Here is an 18541-nt window from a genome sequence, read left to right on the forward strand (position 1 = left end):
TGCTGCTGCTGCAAATAGCTGAGACTAGTCATGACTGTAACAGATGTTTCTGGGTGGTTTTGTTTTATTAATATTATTTTATAATTTGAATAGAAACCTTATGGGGATGTGTAGTGGTGTTTTCTTTTTCTCCCTTCCACTTTAGTTCTGAAGTAAATACCAGTATAATTCTCAGTTTTGAACACCCTTACCAGTCCTGGAACTAACACTGACCAACAGAAAGGAGTATGAGACAAGGTTCATTCCTTTGAGCCAAAGTTCCTCTTCTGTGACATGAAAACACTGGTTTGCCACTTTGCCAGCCACACGATGGCAGGTTATCAGCAAATTCCACTTTAGTCTCATTTCTTTCAAGGTGGTTAAATTATCTTTCCAGTTCAATCCCAAGAGGAAAAAAGAAAAGTTGCAATGCACTATTTCTTAAAGAAAACAGACTAACATTTTAGATACTGAATCTAGATAGAAGTCTCATTTCTTTCTACATCCTACCCCATTTCAAATACAAAGAGCAGAAACTCCTTAGGGAAATGTGGTAGAGGGATAAGATAAATTGTTTTCTTTATGAAGCAAATATGTAAAGCTTACTTTTTTAGGAGGGAACAGGGCTGGGGTTGGAAGGTATAATCCATGGTATTGGGTATGGGGTATTCCCCTCCAGTGATGCAGATTTAAAATTTGCCTCTAACTTCTGGTCTAGGATGGTTGCTTGGGGTATTGAGAGGTGAGATGACTAGCCCAAGGTCACAGGATTAGGATGTACCAGAGGAAGAATTTTAACTTTGGTCTTTCTGTTTCCAGGATTTGACTTTTCTCCTTTACTTCAGCCTGTCTCTCACATTTTTACCACAATAAATAAAAGTTGGACTTCTATTCTGATATTTAATCTCACAATATTGGAGCAGGAATGGGAGCTTTCATCTCAGTGTGAATCTTAAGCAATATTAAACAGAAGAAGCCCTGATATCCATTCTGTAACAGGAATAAATTGGAGACAACCTCCTTCAACTTTTTCCAATGATTAACATTCGCTGTAACTTTGAAGAACTCCATCTTGCTGTTTCAGCAGGATGTCTGTTGGTCCAGCTGCTTTCAGATTCCATAAATTCTAAGCAAAAAGAAGCGGGGAAGATGCACTTAAGCTGATATATGGATTAGAAAAACAAGAATCAAAGAAAATGTGAGATATACTACCTGGGATGCCAGCTTCTCCTGGCCACACTGATTGCAAGTCATTTCTAAAGCGGGTTCTTTGGGACAGAGAGAGATCAAGAAAGGGAACGGGAGAGAATCCTTGGCTTTTAGACTTCATGAGTTTTAGGTAAAGGGAGTCCATGTTCAAAAGGAGGGAGGGAGAGAAGGAGAGACAGAGAGACACAGACAGAGACAGGGACTGACAGAGACAGAGATGCACACAGAACTACAGAGACAGACAGAGAGACATACAGAGAAAGAGAGAGACAGAGGCAGAGAGACAGCGAGAGAGAGAGAAGGGAGAGGACAGGGACAGAGATTGAGACACAAGGAGACAGAGACAGACAGCAACAGGGACAGAGGCAGAAATACACAGAGACAGACAGAGAGAGAAACAAAGAGGCAGAGACTGACAGAGATATACACAAAGAGACCGAGTGACAGAGACAGAGACAAACATTCATATCAGAGAGAGAGAGAGAGAAAGAGAGAGAGGAGAGAGAGAGAGAGAGAGAGAGAGAGAGAGAGAGAGAGAGAGAGAGAGAGAGAGAGAGAGAGAGAGAGAGAGGGAGAGAGAGAGAGACCGAGCTGGAAAAAAGGGACAATAAAATATAGGTCTGGGAAGGAGAAATGGGAAAGGAGCATGTTCTAGAGGGAGGCAGAGAGAAAAGTTGGGTACTTCACATGCATAGAGTCACTTAGACTTGTAAAGGATGTCCGTAGACATCTTGGAGGCTTTCTTGTTTGTAAAATACATGGTTATGAGCCTCATGATTTTGCCATCTGTTAGGAAGAATTTTTTCCAGTTTTTCCTCTTATTTCTGTCTGTAAAAAGTTTCCTTTTCTCTAGTACAGTCGGAAACTTCTGTTTTCATTGAGCTTTACCAGCTGTCCATATGATCTGCTCAGTGGGTTGATATGTTTACCCAGTGTGTGATAAATAAATGGCTAGGTCATTTCTGTTGGTCTCAGTTAAGTAGTTGGAGCTTTTCATTTGTTTCTCCTAAAAGTGTTTTCCTAATTATACTGTGCATAGGCATGATAAACTTCAAGCAAACAGGGAGTGCTTTTGAGGAGTAAGAATTATCAGGGATGGAATAGCTTTCCCTGTAGAGCCTTTTGCAATCCTCCACTGCGTGTTCTAATTCCCCAAAGTTGAATGATGGACCACCTTGACTATACTTTTCTCTGTCTTCTGCAGCTGCTTTTAAAGATCCCCAAGGTTTCTAGTAAAATATTGCATGACCTTGCAAGGACCACCTCTGTGAGGCCAGGGGTTTGGGTTCCTTTCATGGGTGGTCTTTTAGAATGGACAGGAACACCAACTCTATCTGAAAATTGATGTGATTTATTTAATGGGACAAAAGAGTTGTCCTTTTTATCCAAAAGGAACTCAATCCTTTAAGTCATCGTGAAAGAAGAGGATGGTTAACGGATTATATTCCTCCCTTGGATGAAAATTTTCTTTTACAATTTTCATTCTTATTTTCTTTAGGAAGTTAGAACCACCTTGGATATAACGAAAACAGGGCAGGAAAAGCATGACATTGGTGATCCTATTCAACAAATATTTGTGATCATATTCAACAAATCACTTAACCCCGTCTGCCTCAGTTTTCTTATCTGTCAAATGGCAAACCCCTCTAGTATCTTTTCCAAGAAAAATCAAAATGGGACCATGAAGAGTTGGACATGATGAAGAAAGGACTGAAAATATATTCTTAGCCTTGCTAAAATAAACACACACATAAGTGCTCACACACATATAACTCAAACTCATACAACTACACATATTCATACACATACAAGCACACATACATACAAACATTCACATATGACACACACATACACTCATACACTCAAACTGTGTTGTTTACCTACACAATGATCATAAATTGTATTTATTCATACCAAAATGAACTTCGTCAGTATAAAAGGAAATGGATTGATGGCTTCTTGGTATTACTTATATTTTTTTTGAGTATTCATTTCAAAACATGAGCGGTCCATTGTCAAAGTCAAGTACGAAGTCTGCCCCATGAAAGTATCTGAGTGAAAGTTTTCTTTAATTTGTTTTCTTTTTTAATCAAATATGTACCATCTTTCAGATGTGCATATCTTGTATTCTGAGTGCTGAGGCCCAAAAAAGGAAGTCTTAGGAAACAACTTCAGTTGAAAGCTTAGCACATGTGATTTGCATTTTAGTTTATGGAAAAGAGTCTTTCTATATTCGTGAAATTTTATTAGCTCAATTAACTACATCAGGAGTGAATTACCAGGAAACCTGCAGGACAGCTAATATGTCATGATGTAAATTTAACTACACTTCTCCCCAAACTTTCTTCACTTTGCAGGACTTTAATATCTTTGGGCAAATTTTCTTTTTTTTTTTTCACTAACTACCTACTACCTATCTCATCTTTCAGTTAGCTGTTTCTATGTATCTTTTTCCATCTTTCTCTCAATTCAAAAAAATTTATAACTTGCCTCTTACAAGAACAGTGAATAGCAAACTGAGCTAAAAAAATACTTTCTTCCAAATTTCTGAAAAACAAAAGCTATTTATAATGGAAAGTCTAGAACTGAATAGATAATCCAAGGCACCAAGGATTAGAGTCTTGAGTGTTAATCAGATCCACACAGAAAACACAAGGTTGAGGTTTTTCTCCCTTGCTTGATTTATCTTGATTTGTGATAAAATCAGAGTTTTTATTCTTTCTGACTCCTAAGTAGAATGTAATCATTCCTGAATTTAGCAGATTTCAAAGGTCAATGTCTATAATCCCTGTACTCAAAGGAAATGAATGATGCTGATAAGGTAAACACATGAATGTGATGAAAATGCTGTCTCCAGTAGCCTGGATTATAGTCTACTCAGAATCTTCTCATCCTATATGACTTCTCTCCATGCCCTCCCTCAAGTGTTCTACAGGGGATAATGCAACATTCGGGGACTTTTCTTTAGATCTTTGATATTGTGTATGTACCAGTAAAGAAAATAGGTTCTCTTCATAAATGCTCCCTTCATAAAACCAACCCACTCCCTTTTCTAGCCATATGTCTGTCTTCATATTGCTCCTGTGCATTTCTTCAAGTTTGTGCAATAATCTACTTGTGCCCACTGGACAGTTCTCTACTGTCCTGTAGCAACCAACCAACTAGTTGTCCCAAGCACCAACTAGAAATAAAGGTTCAACTTTTTATCACCAATATTTTTTCATGATGTCACATGGCTACCAGACATAGAGTACTACAGGTTTTTTTTTAAAGAGTTCAAGTCCTGTAGGTGACCTACAGTTTGAACTCTTAAAATCTGTAGTACTCTATGTCTGGTAGCCATGTGACATCATGAAAAAATATTGGTGATAAAAAGTTGAACCTTTATTTCTAATTGCTGCTTGGGGACTGTCCATTTCCTGAAATGAATAGAATTGGTTGGAGTGCATTTTGGAAACTGGACAGTCTATTCATTTCTGTATCCATTTCATTGTCCATTTATCTCTTTAGTCTCTTTTTAATAGTTATGGACCAATGGGCCATTTGCATGGATTATCTAACCAAATGTAAATCACAACCTAGACATTGGCAATCTGCAATCTCTTGGTTTTTCCTATGTGTATAATTAAGCCAAATTCTTTTGAATACTTATGGATTTCATTTAGGAGGCTCTCCATGGATGTCATAAGGGAAGTAAAAACCAAGTTCAGTGAGAATTCAGAGAATAGATACTTCACTTCTTGGTCATGGATGGAGGGTAGGGACTTAGGAGAAACTCATGAAGAAGGTGCTGAGAGTGGGGCCAAACTGAGAGGATAGAGATATATTTTAAATAAATTAATTTATTTTTAGTTTTCCACATTCAGTTCCACAGGGTTTTGAGATTTAAATTTTCTCTACCTCCCCAAAATGGCATGCAATCTGATATAGGTTCTACATATACATTCATATTAAACATATTTTCACATTAGTCATGTTGCAAAAAAAAAAAAAAAAAAAAAGAAGTTAGAACCAATGGGATGAACCACAAGAAAGAAGAAACAAAACCAAGGAGAGAGGGGGCAGGGAGCAAATAATATGCTTCAGTCTTCATTCAGACTCCTTAGTTCTTTCTCCAGATGGTTTTTCCATCATGAGCCTTTTGGAGTTGTATTAGATCTTTTCATTGCTGAGAAGAGATAAGTCTATCAAAGTTAGTCATTGTACAATGTGACAGTAACTGTATACAATGTTCTCCTGGTTCTGCTCACCTCACTCAGCATCAGTTGATTCAAATCTTTCCAGATTTTTCTCAAATTGCCCTGTTCATCATTTCTTATAGCATAGTAGTATTCCATAATATTCATATACCATGACTTGTTCAGTCATTCCCCAATTGATGGGCATCCCCTTAATTTCCAGTTATTGGCCACCACAAAAAGAGCTGCTATAAATCTCTTTGTACATGTAGGTCCTTTTTTTTGTTTTTATGATCTCTTTGGGATACAGCACTAGAAATGATATTCCCTTATCAAAGGGAATACACATTTTTATAGCCCTTTGGGCATAGTTCCAAATTGCTCTCCATAACGGTTGAATCAGTTCACAACTCCCCCAAAATGCATTAGTGTTCCAGTTTTCCCACATCTTCTCCAGCATGTATAGTTTTCCTGTTTTATCATGTTAGGCAATCTGATAGATGTGGTATGGTACCTAAGAGTTGTTTTGATTTGCATTTCTCTAATCAATAGAAATTTAGAACCTTTTTCCATGTAACTATAGATATATTTAATTTCTTCCTCTAAAAACTGCCTGTTCATCTCCTTTGACCATTTATCAGTTAGGGAATGACTTATATTCTTATAAATTTGACTCGGTACTCTGTATGTTTTAGAAATTCTCTACATATTTTAGAAACCTTTATCAGGGACACTGATTGTAAAACTGCATTTCCAGTTCTCTGCTTCCCTCCTAATCTTGGTTGCATTGACTTTGTACAAAAACTTTTCAATTCAATGTAATCAGAATTATTCATTTTGTACTTCATAATATTCTTTATCTCTTGTTTGGTCATAAATTCTTCCATTCTCTATAAATCTGTTAGGTAAACTATTCTTTGCTCTCCCAGTTTGCTTATGATATCAGCCTTTATATGTAAATTATGTACCCTTTTGGACTTTATTTTGGTATATGTGTAAGATATTGGTCTGTGCCCAGTTTCTGCCATATCATTTTCCAGTTTTCCCAGCATTTTTTGTCATGTATTGAGTTCTTATCCCCAAAGCTTTGGTCTTTGGGTTTATCAAACAGATTACTATAGTCATTGACACTGTGTCTTATGGAACTAACCTCTTCCACAGATTCACCACTGTATTTCTTATCCAGTACCAAATAGTTTTGATGATTGCTGCTTTATAATACAATTTAAGACCTGGTATGGCTAGACCACCTTCCCTAGCATTTCTTTTCATGAATTCCCTTGATATTCTGAACCATTTCTTCTTCCAGATGAACTTTGTTATTTTTTTCTCTTATGCATAAAATAATTTTTGGTAGTTTGATCCTTATAGCACTGAATAAGTAAATTAATTTAGGTAAAATTGTCACTTTTTATTATTTCAGCTCAGCCTAGCCATGAGCAATTGATATTTTTCCAATTGTTCATATCTTACTTTATTTGTGTGAAAAGCGTTTTGTAATTGTGTTCATATAGTTCCTGGTTTTATATTGGCAAGTAGACTTCTAAATATTTTATATTGTCTTCAGTTATTTTAAATGGAGTTTCTCTTTCTATCTCTTGGTGCTGAGCTTTGTTGGCAATATATAGAAGTACTGATGATTTTTGTGGGTTTATTTTATATCCTGTGATTTTGTTAAAGTCATCAATTATTTCAAGTGCTTTTTTAGTTGATTCTCTAGGGTTCTCTAAGTGTACCATCATATCATCTACAAAGTGTAATAGTTTTATTTACTCATTGTCTATTCTAATTCATTCAGGTTCTTTTCCTTCTCTTATTGCTAATGCTAATATTTCTAGTACAATATTAAATAGTAGTGGTGATAATGGACATCCTTGTTTCTCCCCTGATCTTATTGGGACAACCTCTAGCTCATCTTCCTTACAGATAATGATTACTAATGGTTTTAGATAGATACTGCTTATCATTTTAAGGAAACTCTATTTATTCCTATTTTATTTCATGTTTTAAATAGGAATCAGTGCTGAATTTTGCCAAAAAACTTTTTATACACCTATTGAGATAATCACATGATTTCTATTGCTTTTGTTACTGAAGCATAGTTTTTCAAATATTGAACCAGCCCTGAATTCCTGGCATAGATCCCACCTGGTAATAGTCTATTATCCTGCTGACAAATTGCTGTAATCTCTTTGCTAATATTTTATTTAAGATTTTTGCATCAATATTCATTAAGGGAATTGCTCTATAATTTTCTTTCTCTGTTTTGCCTCTTCCTGGTTTACATATCAGCAGCATATTTGTGTCAGAAAAGGAATTTGACTACACATCCTTCTTAACAAATGAGGTTTGCTCTTTGTATACACCTAGCACACTTTTTAAAAGGAAAAGGATATGACTGCTCACAATAATGCATTTTTATGAATACGGAATTGAGGTCTTGTCAGGAAATGTAGCCTTAGGATGTTTAGAATGAGAAAGTGTGAAGAGGAGCTTGCTGAGAGAGACTGAATAAATATTTCAATGCAAAATTAAAAAAAAAAATTGTATTGGGCAAATCCAGGAATATAAATCATCACTTGCTTTTTTTTTCTAAATAGCAGAGACAAACTTTGCACACAGAGCAATTTTAGCGTCTGAAGCCAGCTTCAGTCTTACATGAATTTAACCTGATTTCATGGGATGGAACATGGGCTGAAACACCGTAGCTCACGGCTGTCAGTGGTGAAAAATAGCTGGGAGTCAAACAAACAGCTTCATCGCTGAGATTGTTTCAGGCTAAAAACTCTTCCAGCAGCTGTTTGCTTTGGCTATTATTCCTGTCCATTTTTTTAAGCCAAAAAAAAAAAAAAGATTTTCTTTTTAAAAATGTGGGCTGGTTATTTCTGAAGTCAGGAAGAGGTCTTGTCCTTGCAGCGTTGTTGGCTTTTTGCTGTTTTGACAGTTGGGGGAGAGGACTTTCCTTTCTGTTCTCCCCCTCCCTGTTTCACTGTGTTAATTCACAGAACTGGGGTTGTTGGAGCAGGAAGGACAAAGAAAAAAAAACCAAAAAAAAAAAAAAAAACCAAAAAACCCAAACTTCTGAGTTCTTTAATCCCAGACATGCAGCCTGGTGGTAGTTACCTTTGAAAGAAGTTCACGCCCCAAAGGAGCGTTTAGTCTTATATAGCCTCTGACTCACTGTGCTGAGAGAGAGTGAGAGAGAGAGAGAGAGAGAGAGAGAGAAGAGAGAAAAAGGAGGGAAGGAGAGAGATACTTAGCTTAAGATGAAGGAAAGATTTGCCTCTTCCTGCAACTTGTAATATTATTAGCTTCAAAACTTTTTTCAAAATGACTACTACTCTGATTTAAGAAATCCTTTTTTTTCTGGAAATACTAAAGTTGGAGTCTACCAGACTGAGGTTAGAAGCATTTTCTTTGGCAGCAAAACTTTATTTTTATAGAAGCCATGCCTGTTCTTGGGGTTGCCTCAAAGCTAAGACAGCCAGCTGTTGGGTCAAAGCCTGTTCATACTGCCCTTCCGATACCAAATCTTGGCACTGCTGGGTCACATCAGTATTCTTCAAGATCTTTGGAACTTACTGGAGCCGAGAGTTCCATGCTTGCTTGTCAGCTCACATTAAAGTCAACCTGTGATTGTGGGGAAAATAGAACTCTCCCAGGAAAAACCAAGGAGACTGAAGACAGCAAGGTCAGTGCTGAATGTTACCTATAGCCCTCAATGGTTAAACTGTGAATTCATTTGTCTGGAGTGTTGGGGAGAAGAGAAATTAGGGAACACGTGTATAAGAAAGAAGGCTTATTGGATATTTGACATGTTGAGCAAGAACTCTAGGCAGACCTTGTACTAACCAAGGGGATTTCTTGATAAAGTTGTGAATGGAATTCTATTAACTTGCATCTTTTGTAATGGCTCCCTGAGTGATCATTAAGAGAAGTGGTTGGGAATCCTGCAAAATCAGGGAATGAGAGTGAGGGTGAGAGAATGATTTGCTTCTGATGTTGTTACAGAAGAATAGCCAAAAGCTTCTCATCTTTTAGTTCTCCTATAGAAATAGGTCCTTATCTCAGATAACACACACTCAAAAAAGCCTCCTGTCCAAAAACTATTTTAATACTCTAAGTGAATATTTGTTTTGTTTATAATGTCTAACCTTGTTCCTAAACAGGAGATGAGAAAATTTACCTCCTCTCTTCTTTGCAGAGGTGGGGGACTACAGGTACACAACATGGCATATACTGTCAGATTTGGTTAATTAGTTGGTTAGTTTTGTTGAACTGCTTTCTCCTATCTTTCTTTTTTATTGAGGCTTTCTGAGTGAGGGTTCAAGGGGGTAATATTGGAATACCATTGTAAATTAAGGTTATATCAATGCAAGATATTGTTTAAGTAAGTTTAAATAATTTTAACTTGGATAGATGGGTTCCTTGGAATTAAAGGAAAGTTAAACATTCTTTATTTTGATGTTATAGATCTGTCTCCTGGAGATTTTGTCCAAACTTTCACTTTTTTAAAACATTTGTAGATCTGATCAATCATTTGACTTCCAGTCATTTAGCAGATTATAGTTTGTACATGGTCATCCTTCATTCTGGTTTGTTTATGCTGATTTCTGTTGTGTACTAGTATGCTATAGATACATTACATCAATTACTATTAGGTCACAGGCAAGCATTGCATAGATTACATTAACTCATTTTCCGTATCTCTTGATAAGTAAATTTCTAGTCTCAAATACCGCCCCCCCCCAACATATTTTTACAATGATAGGACATCGGTGGAGTAGCTAGGTGGTGCAGTGGGTAGAGTGCCGGGCCTGGAATCAAGAAGACTCTTCTTCTTGAATTCAAATCTAATATTTACTAGCTGTGTGATCCTGAACAAGTCACTTAACCCTGTTTGCCTCGGTTTCCTCACCTGTAAAATGAGTTAGATAAGGAAATGAAAAACCACTGCAGTATCTCTGCCAAGAAAACTCCAAGTAGGGTCATGAAGAGTCACAAATGACTGAAACGATTAATCAACAATAACAGTAATTCTATTTTCTACAACTGTGAGTAGGATTTTGATGTCTGGGAAGACTGTTCTTTTACAGTGGTTTCAGTCATGTCTGACTCTTCGTGATCCCATTTGTGGTTTTCTTGGCAGAGATACTGGAGTGATTTTTCATTTCTTTCTCCAGCCCAGATGGGGAAAGTGGGACAAAAAATGTTAAGTGACTTACCAAAGGTCACACAGTTAGTAAATGTCTGAGGTTGGATTTGAACACAGGTCTTCCTGACCACAAGCTGGCGCTCTACCCCCAGCTGCCCCAAGAGTGCTATTACTTTTTGCATATGGAGACACTCCCCTCCCCTGAGGCTGACTTGCCAGAAAGAGCTTCAGTTTTACCCAAGTTATGGTCTTGTGAAGGATTATAAACCTCCAGATATAATGATAACATTATGGTGTCATCATAGATCTACAGGTAGAAGGAATCCGAGAAGCTAATTTATTGAAACTCTTCATGGGCAGCCAGGTAGAGCAGTGGACAGAGTGTTGGACTTGAAGTCAAGACCTGAATTCAAATTGAGCCTCAGACACGTCTTAGTTATATGACAAGTCTCTTAACTTTTAACTTCTGTCTGCCTCAGCTTCCCCAACTGTAAAAGTGAGGTAGGTAACAATAGCACATATCTCCTGGGCTTTTGTGAGGTTCATATGAGATATTTGTGATGTACCTGGCATGCTACAGGTCCTTAATAAATGCTTGTCTCCTTCCTTTCCTTCTCAAGCTACACCCCCACTCCCACTCCTATTCATTTTACAGAGGAGGAAATTGAAGCCCAGGGAGATTGTGACTTGCCCAAGGTGACATAAGCTTCAAATATTATAGGTAGGATTTGAATCCAGCTTCTCTCATTCCAGATTCAGCAAGGGCTTGTATTGCCTTAAATCCCAACCTGTAGCTAACTGCAGATTTATGACTTCTGATCAACTTGTTATTATAAAATATCATAACTTGGAAGAAATAGATTCATCCCAGGGCAACTTGTTCCCCTAAAAGGATCACCTCTATAACGTCCCTGCCAAGTGATCCCAGAGAGTTTTTTGGAAAATCTCCAGTATGGTGGAGCTCCTTACTTCTGTGGAGAGCTTATTCCACTTATGGGCTACCCTTAATTTTTAGGAAGTTTTACTTGTATCTGGGCAGTTAGGTGGCACCATAGTGTATAGAACACCAAACCTCGAGTCAGTAGGACTCATCTTCCTGAGTTCAAATCTGGCCTTAGACACTACCTGTGTGATCCTGGGGAAGTCACTTAACCTTGTTTGCCTCAATTTCCTCACCTGTAAAATGAGCTAGAGAAAGAAATGGCAAACCACTCTAGTATCTTTGCCAAGAAAACCCCAAATTGGGGCATGAAGAGTCAGATATGACTGAACACCAACAAAATTCTCTTTATATCTATCCTCACATTTCCTGTCTGCAGTTTCTCCTATTTCTGCCCTAACTCCCCATCCACTGGGACCAAGCATAAGGCATCTAAACCCTTTAAAAAACTTGAAAATGACTACCCTGACCTCTTTAAATCTTCTCTGTATTAAAGACCTCCTAGTTCCTACAGTTAGTGTTCTGATGGCATCATTTTGATTTTTCTACCAGCCTGACCTCCTTTGGACACATTCCAATTCATCCATGTCCTTTCTCAAATGTGGCACTCAGATTATAATACAGAGCTCCAGATGTGGTCTGACATGCCTCAGGAAGACAGTCTACCTCCTAATTGTTCATGTCAGTTTAGCATATGGTACCTCCCCAGCAGGGAAGCTCTGACCACTGCAATCCTTCTCTGTCTGTGATGGGTACTAGACGTCCTCTTTCCTGGGGTCATCCACAGACACTCATTATGCTTCATGAATTGAGAAGCTGCCTCCTCTATTCTACTGACTTTCTGCCCTCTATGGAAAGGACTTCTAACCTGTGAATGTGCTCTAAATATTCAGTGGATTATCTCTAAATGTTCTGTGCTGCATTCTGCCATCCTCAGACTTCTTGACATTATTCTGAATTGACCCCCCCCCCTTCTGATTCTTATGCTCCTTCTTTTTCCCTTTTAAAGTTATTCCCATTCTTTAAAACAGGAATTCTTAACCTGGGATCAGTGAATGAATGAAGGAATGTGTGTGTGTGTGTGTGTGTGTGTGTGTGTGTGTGTGTGTGTGTGTGAGTGAGAGAGAGAGAGAGAGAGAGAGAGAGAGAGAGAGAGAGAGAGTTTGTTGTTATTAAGTCATTATTGGTCATGTCTGACCCTTCATGACCCCTTTTGGGATTTTCTTGACAAAGAAACTAGAGTGGTTTGCCATTTCCCCCTCAGGTTCATTTAACAGATGAGGAAATTAAGTTAAAGGGTTAAGTGACTTGTTCAGAGTCACACAGCTAATAAGTATCTGAGGCCAGATTTGAACTCAAGAGAATGAGTCTTCTTGATTCCAGGGCTGGCACTGTATCCACTGCGCCATCTAGCTGCACCGTGAACTTATATGCATACAGACATACATAACTACATCCATATAAGTGGTTTCCTTTTTAATATCTTATATTTTATCTAATGCATTGAAACACCTTACTCTTAGAAGGTGTTACTCTTCACCGACTTTAAAAGGGCCCAAAGAAAATAAATTTATAAGTAATGATTATGTAAAAGGAATACTATACCCTTCCTAGAACAAGAAGACATTCTTCAAGCCTTTTCTTTTGTCCTTTACTTAGGAGATCACTGTGCCCTACCTGGTCCCATGGTACCATTCAAATTGTATTACTCGTTACTCCCACACTCTGTGATTTAGCCAAAATGACCTCCTTGGTGGTTCTTGTACATGAATGAACGAGGATGCCATTTTCCATCTTTGAGCGTTTGCATGTCCTGTGTACCATATGTACTATTCATTCCATCTCACTTTTACCTCTGAGCATGTCTTGTTTCCTTCATAACTAGACCATAGCCTCACAAGCTATTTGAGGCTCTGAGGCTTCCTCCAACAAACTGCCTTGCATTTACGTTGTAAATATGTACATGTTGTCTCTTCCAAAGCAAAGTAAGGACCTTGAACTGTGTATTCCAATGTGTGGTGCAGTGCTGGGTATGTAGAAGTAATTAAAGCATGTTTGATTTCATTTCTTCATTGTTACTTAGCATAGCCAGAAAAATGAAAACCTTTATCATTTCTACCAGTTGTTAGAATACCCTACATGCCAAGTTTAACGAGCCCTTTACATTTAGACTTCATTTTTTTCTCAGAAAACAATGTGATTGCCCGCCTTAAGACTCCTATAGTTCCTACCACTTCTAGAATTCTATGTTACAATAACATTTGAAGACATGGTCTTTAAGTGAAAAAAATCATATATTTTCTTTGACTTTGATAGCTTTAAATCATTTTTCAGTTTAGCCTGTGGTCAGCTAGCTTAGGAAATTTAGGGTAAGACTAGAAGAGAAATCTACATTCTCAACAAACTGAAAATTAAAAATGATTTGTTTGCTCAAAATATTGAGAGGGATTGCCAGGCATCATTGCCCTTACTTTCCAAGTACCCACAATGACATGTCTACATTAACAAGAAAGAGTAGCTAAATACACAGTTTCTTGGAGTGACTAAAGCTAATGTTCCTCTAGGTTCACTCAGAATTCCAATTTGCTGATGACTCTGGCCCAAGATTTGACCACTTTGAGAACTATTTTCAGGAGCATTTTGGTTGCTCTTTTTGGTTAGAAAGCATGTTAATCAAACATATGATATCCTTACAAGACTCTGTGGCAAGCAATGGTGTACTTATCAGAATGTTTCCATCATGTCAGTTATCAGATAAAAGCTCTTTGAAACAACTGTAATGAGGATCTAGTTAAGTTTTCAAAATGTTCTAAATGTTCTAGAAATCAAACCATTTATGTAGTCTGTGAACTTTTAAGGGGAAAAAAGCCTTTGACTTCTCTACATTGGTAGAGAAAAAAAGATAAAAGTGATAGGGGGCATCGTTATTTCCAAGAAAGTTCTATAGAGGGATCATACTCTCCACTTGGGATAAGGAAACTTAGAAAAGCATGCTTCTGGTGTCCAAGGAACAGTTTAGTTGAGAAAACAAGATATGCACCTTTTGGATGAAAGGGACATGTTCATAGGATGATAGATTTACAGTTGAAGGAGCCCTTCAGAACTATTGAGTCCAACCTTCTAATTTTGCAAATGAGGAAACTGAAACTCAGAGAGGCTCTGCCTTGCTCAGAGTGACACATAGTAAGTGTCCAAAGTGGGATTTAAACAATGATTTTCCACTGTGTCCACACTATCTCTCTCTTTTAATCACTACACCTGGATCAATCTTATCTTTGATTTTTCATGAAATATCTACCCCCAAATCTGTCATTTTATGCTTTCCTCTCATCCTCTTAATACCCATGATGAGCCATGATCCAGAATTCTTACAGGCTATGCCATTGGAGAGGGAAGCTAGGTGGCAGCTAGATAAAGATAGGGTGCCAGATTTGGAGTCAAGAAGACTCATCTTCCTAAGTTCATATCTGGTCTTATACACTTATTATCTGTGTAAACCTGGGCAAGTTGCTTAACCTTGTTTGCCTCAGTTTCCTTCTCTGTAAAATGAGCTAGAGAAATGAATGACATGCTACTCTAGTATCTTTGCCAAGAAAACTCCAAATGGGGTCATAAAGAGTCAGATATGACTGAAAAATGATTCAACCACAAATGCCACTTGAACACAAATAAAGGTGTTGTGTTTGTTTGTTTTTACTGACTTAGAAAGGATTTGGGTAGATGCCCAGCATCAGACTATATGTCAACTTTCCAAAACTACTTGAAGTAAAGACAGGATCACTACCAGTAGTTTGACCAAAACAATCTGTAAAATGGGTCAAAATGCAACATCACCCTCTTGTTTATGTTTGTATTGCTCAAAAACCTAGCACATTGCTCTGAATACTTATACTAGATATTTGATTTAAAAAAAAAATTAGATAACTTCCCCACGCCCCACTCAATACAGTCATCAAACTGACAGTGTGGCTAGTAAATGTTATAGGAATTCACGGTAAGACATGTACTAGACAATGAAGAACAGGTAAGGTTCATAGAAGTGAATTTTTTAAATTTATATTTATATATTCATGTTGAATTATTTGGAAGTGAGAGGAAGGGACAGGACTTCCCTGCAGGTATTACTGAATAATTGCCTAAAGCTGAAGGTTTGTTCTGGGGAACAGTGGAGAGGCAAATTTGGACCAGATTATAGATGGTTTTGAATGCTAGAATAAAGAGTTTGGACTTAATTTTGGAGACAGGGGGATGCCATTGCTGAAGTAGAAAGATAACTGGATTTTTAATAATGGGATCTGAGTTCAAATCACAAGTCTAGCCCAAAATGCCTGTGTGACTTTGGGCAACTCATTTAATCTGTGTTTCCTCACTGACACAATGAAAGGAGATCGTGGAATCAGAAGCAGAAGAGCTCGAGAGTGTCTGATCTGATTCCCTCAGTGAGGACCTGGAGGCCACAGGGGTCAGTGGTTTGTCCAAAGTCAGTTCAAGGCAAATAAACTGTTTATTAAGCTCTTACAATGTGCCATACTCTGTGCTAAGCACTGGAAATACAACAATGACAACAGTTCCTGCTTTCAAGGAGCTCATAGTCAATTGGATTCACTAGAAGTTGGTAGCAAGTGACTTTTAAGACCCGTTCCAGCTCAGAAGCTGTCATCCTTTGCTGAAGGCTTTAACTGAATTAATTAAGGATGTAATAGTTGCTGTGCAGTGTTTTAAATTAAGAACTTTGATCTGACAGTGTGGATGAAATGAATTGGAGGGAGGAAAGAAGATGTGGCAGTATAAGTCAATTTAAAATATTGTCAAAACAAATGGAATTTTTTTAATGTTAATAAATGTTAATAGTATTCTCTCTCCCTCTCCCCCCTCCCTCCCTTCCTCTCTCTCTCTCTCTCTCTCTCTCTCTCTCTCTCTCTCTCTCTCTCTCTCTCTCTCTCTCTCTCTCTCATTCACTTTCCTGAATAGTAGTCAGATTAGGAGGCATAAACACTAAGGACTCCATATGAAATATGAATAGACAGATGCCAATACAGTAGATCACTCCACTATTCAGCTGTTTCCTTCTTGGAGAAGGTACCTGATTGCTAGAGCCTTCTGACACTCCCTTTGGCTCACTCCCATAATGGTGTTGCCAGAACTGGCTCTGAATATAGCTGCATAGGTCAATTCAGTGGTCCCCAGATAATCCCTCCTTCCTTGTCTGCTTTTGCTGTGCTTGTATGTATTGGATATATTTTTTTTTAACCTGATCTCTTTTCCGTTTGTGGCAAATATTCTAATCAATGCCCCGATGCTCCTAATCAACAAGAAATCCCTGAAAAGGCTAGTACCAAATTCAATGCATATTTTCAAAGAGTATTTTCCAGAATTTTATAATTAAGCTTCGTTATTTTTTAAATTAAGTTTGCTTTTAGTAGCAGTGACACAGTAAACAATTAAATGGTACCAAGAATTCTTCATTTTTCCCCCCAGTAAGTAGTATTCTCTATACCTTAATTATATACTTTCTACCTTCCATTACAGAAACAACTTCCTAAGTATTTTTTTCTTTCCTCTCTACATAAGGTTCAGGGAACAGTGTCTAATGGGAGGAGAGAGAGGTAGAGAACAAGCATGTATATTGTGTTAACTTATGTGCTTGTATTGTACTAGGTGCTTTTTAAAAAATATTATTTCATTTAATCTTCACAATTGCTTCCTATTATTATCCCCATTTTATAGTTGAGGAAACTGAAGAAATCTGAAGTTAAATGACTTACTCAGGGTCACAGAGCTACTATTGTGTCTGAGGATGAATCTGAACTCATCTTCCTCACTCCAGACCCATTTCTCTATCCACTGTGACATCAGCTGTCTTTGTTCCACAATTTCAATGGTAAAAGTATTAAAAAATATTAGATGTGTGCATGTTGCTAAAGAATATTTTCATACACACACAGCTGTTTGTGTCTAATGGCAGTCATCTCTGGGGTGGGAGAGAGAGGAAAGAAAAAAAGAAATTTGCATGAAAATTTTGTTGTATATTTAAAAGAATGGAAAGGTGTGCATAGTAGATGCATAGTTTTATATACAGTCATATTTTTATTGTACCATATTATGAAAATGGTTGTTTTATTCCATACACCAAAAATAAAAGATATTAGATAAATATTATCTAAAATATTGAAATTCCGTCCATTTTTAAAATTTGATTCAGTGTTTTCCAAGAGAAAGGCTAACTATGTTCATGTGACATGAATTCACATTTCTTATTCTTCTTAATGTTTATCAGTGGCATGGATACATTTTTTAGGAAAAAATTGAAATAGTGTTACTCAAATTATTTTTCATTCCAAGTATTACATTGTTGATGTATAAAGACAGTCCCCCATATCTAAACTTTACCTGTGACCATTTATTCCATGTGGTCTGCATGTAAAGGCTATAGACCAGGGGTGGGAAACCTTCGGCCTCAAGGCCACTTGTGTCCTTCTAGGTCCTCAAATGTGGCCCTTTAACTGAATCCAAACTTCATAGAATATATCCCCGTAATAAAAACATTTGTTCTCTAAAATTTGGCCTCTGTCAAAGGGCTAAATGTGAAGACCTGTAAATCCTCGAGGCCGCAGGTGTCCCACCCTTAGACCTTTCCTCAATGCAAGTACATGTGGTAGTTAGGATATTCTGGAGTGCCCTAGGATTTTATTGCTTGGAATTTCATGGTTCTCTCCCTTTTATTTCTCACTTGCCATCACTTCCCCCACCCATTCCCCAGCTAGTCTAGGGCGGGATTTCTGCTGGCAGGATTGTCAGTAATAGATTACTGCCTATAAAAAAAGGATAAGAGGGGGAGGCATCGTTCCTTTCTTCATGCCACCCCTCCCCCATTATCCCATGGCTGCTCCTCTCCCACCCATTCAGGGGCTCCAATAAAACATGTAAAGTGCCTTTGAGCACTATATAAATGTCAGCTATTAAAATGGTTACTCAACGCCCAAAATTATCTCTGGCAGCAAAAACCATCTGTGTCATCTCTGTTTTTGGATTCAAGGGCTTCATCTTTCTCTGCCCCCCAACCCCCACTAGGGACTGCCT

The 18541-nt window shown here is 37.7% G+C and overlaps 1 protein-coding gene across 6 annotated transcripts in view; it reads left to right on the forward strand.

Annotated features, from left to right (window-relative positions):
* Positions 1–18541, forward strand: part of NAV3 (neuron navigator 3) — a 1098252-nt gene that overhangs the window by 636911 nt on the left and 442800 nt on the right. For 2 of the 6 annotated variants that reach the window (XM_072655441.1, XM_072655442.1), the window contains exon 1: positions 6753–9057. The exons of 2 other annotated variants lie outside the window; for them this stretch is intronic. In XM_072655441.1, coding sequence (XP_072511542.1) covers positions 8815–9057 — 243 coding nt within the window. In that variant the 5' untranslated portion in view covers positions 6753–8814. Of the gene's footprint in view, positions 1–6750; positions 9058–18541 lie in introns of those variants that run through there. 2 more of the 6 variants (XM_072655443.1, XM_072655440.1) reach the window with 2 other exon arrangements.

Source organism: Notamacropus eugenii, chromosome 3 (assembly GCF_028372415.1).
Source record: "Notamacropus eugenii isolate mMacEug1 chromosome 3, mMacEug1.pri_v2, whole genome shotgun sequence".
Classification (NCBI taxonomy): domain Eukaryota; kingdom Metazoa; phylum Chordata; class Mammalia; order Diprotodontia; family Macropodidae; genus Notamacropus; species Notamacropus eugenii.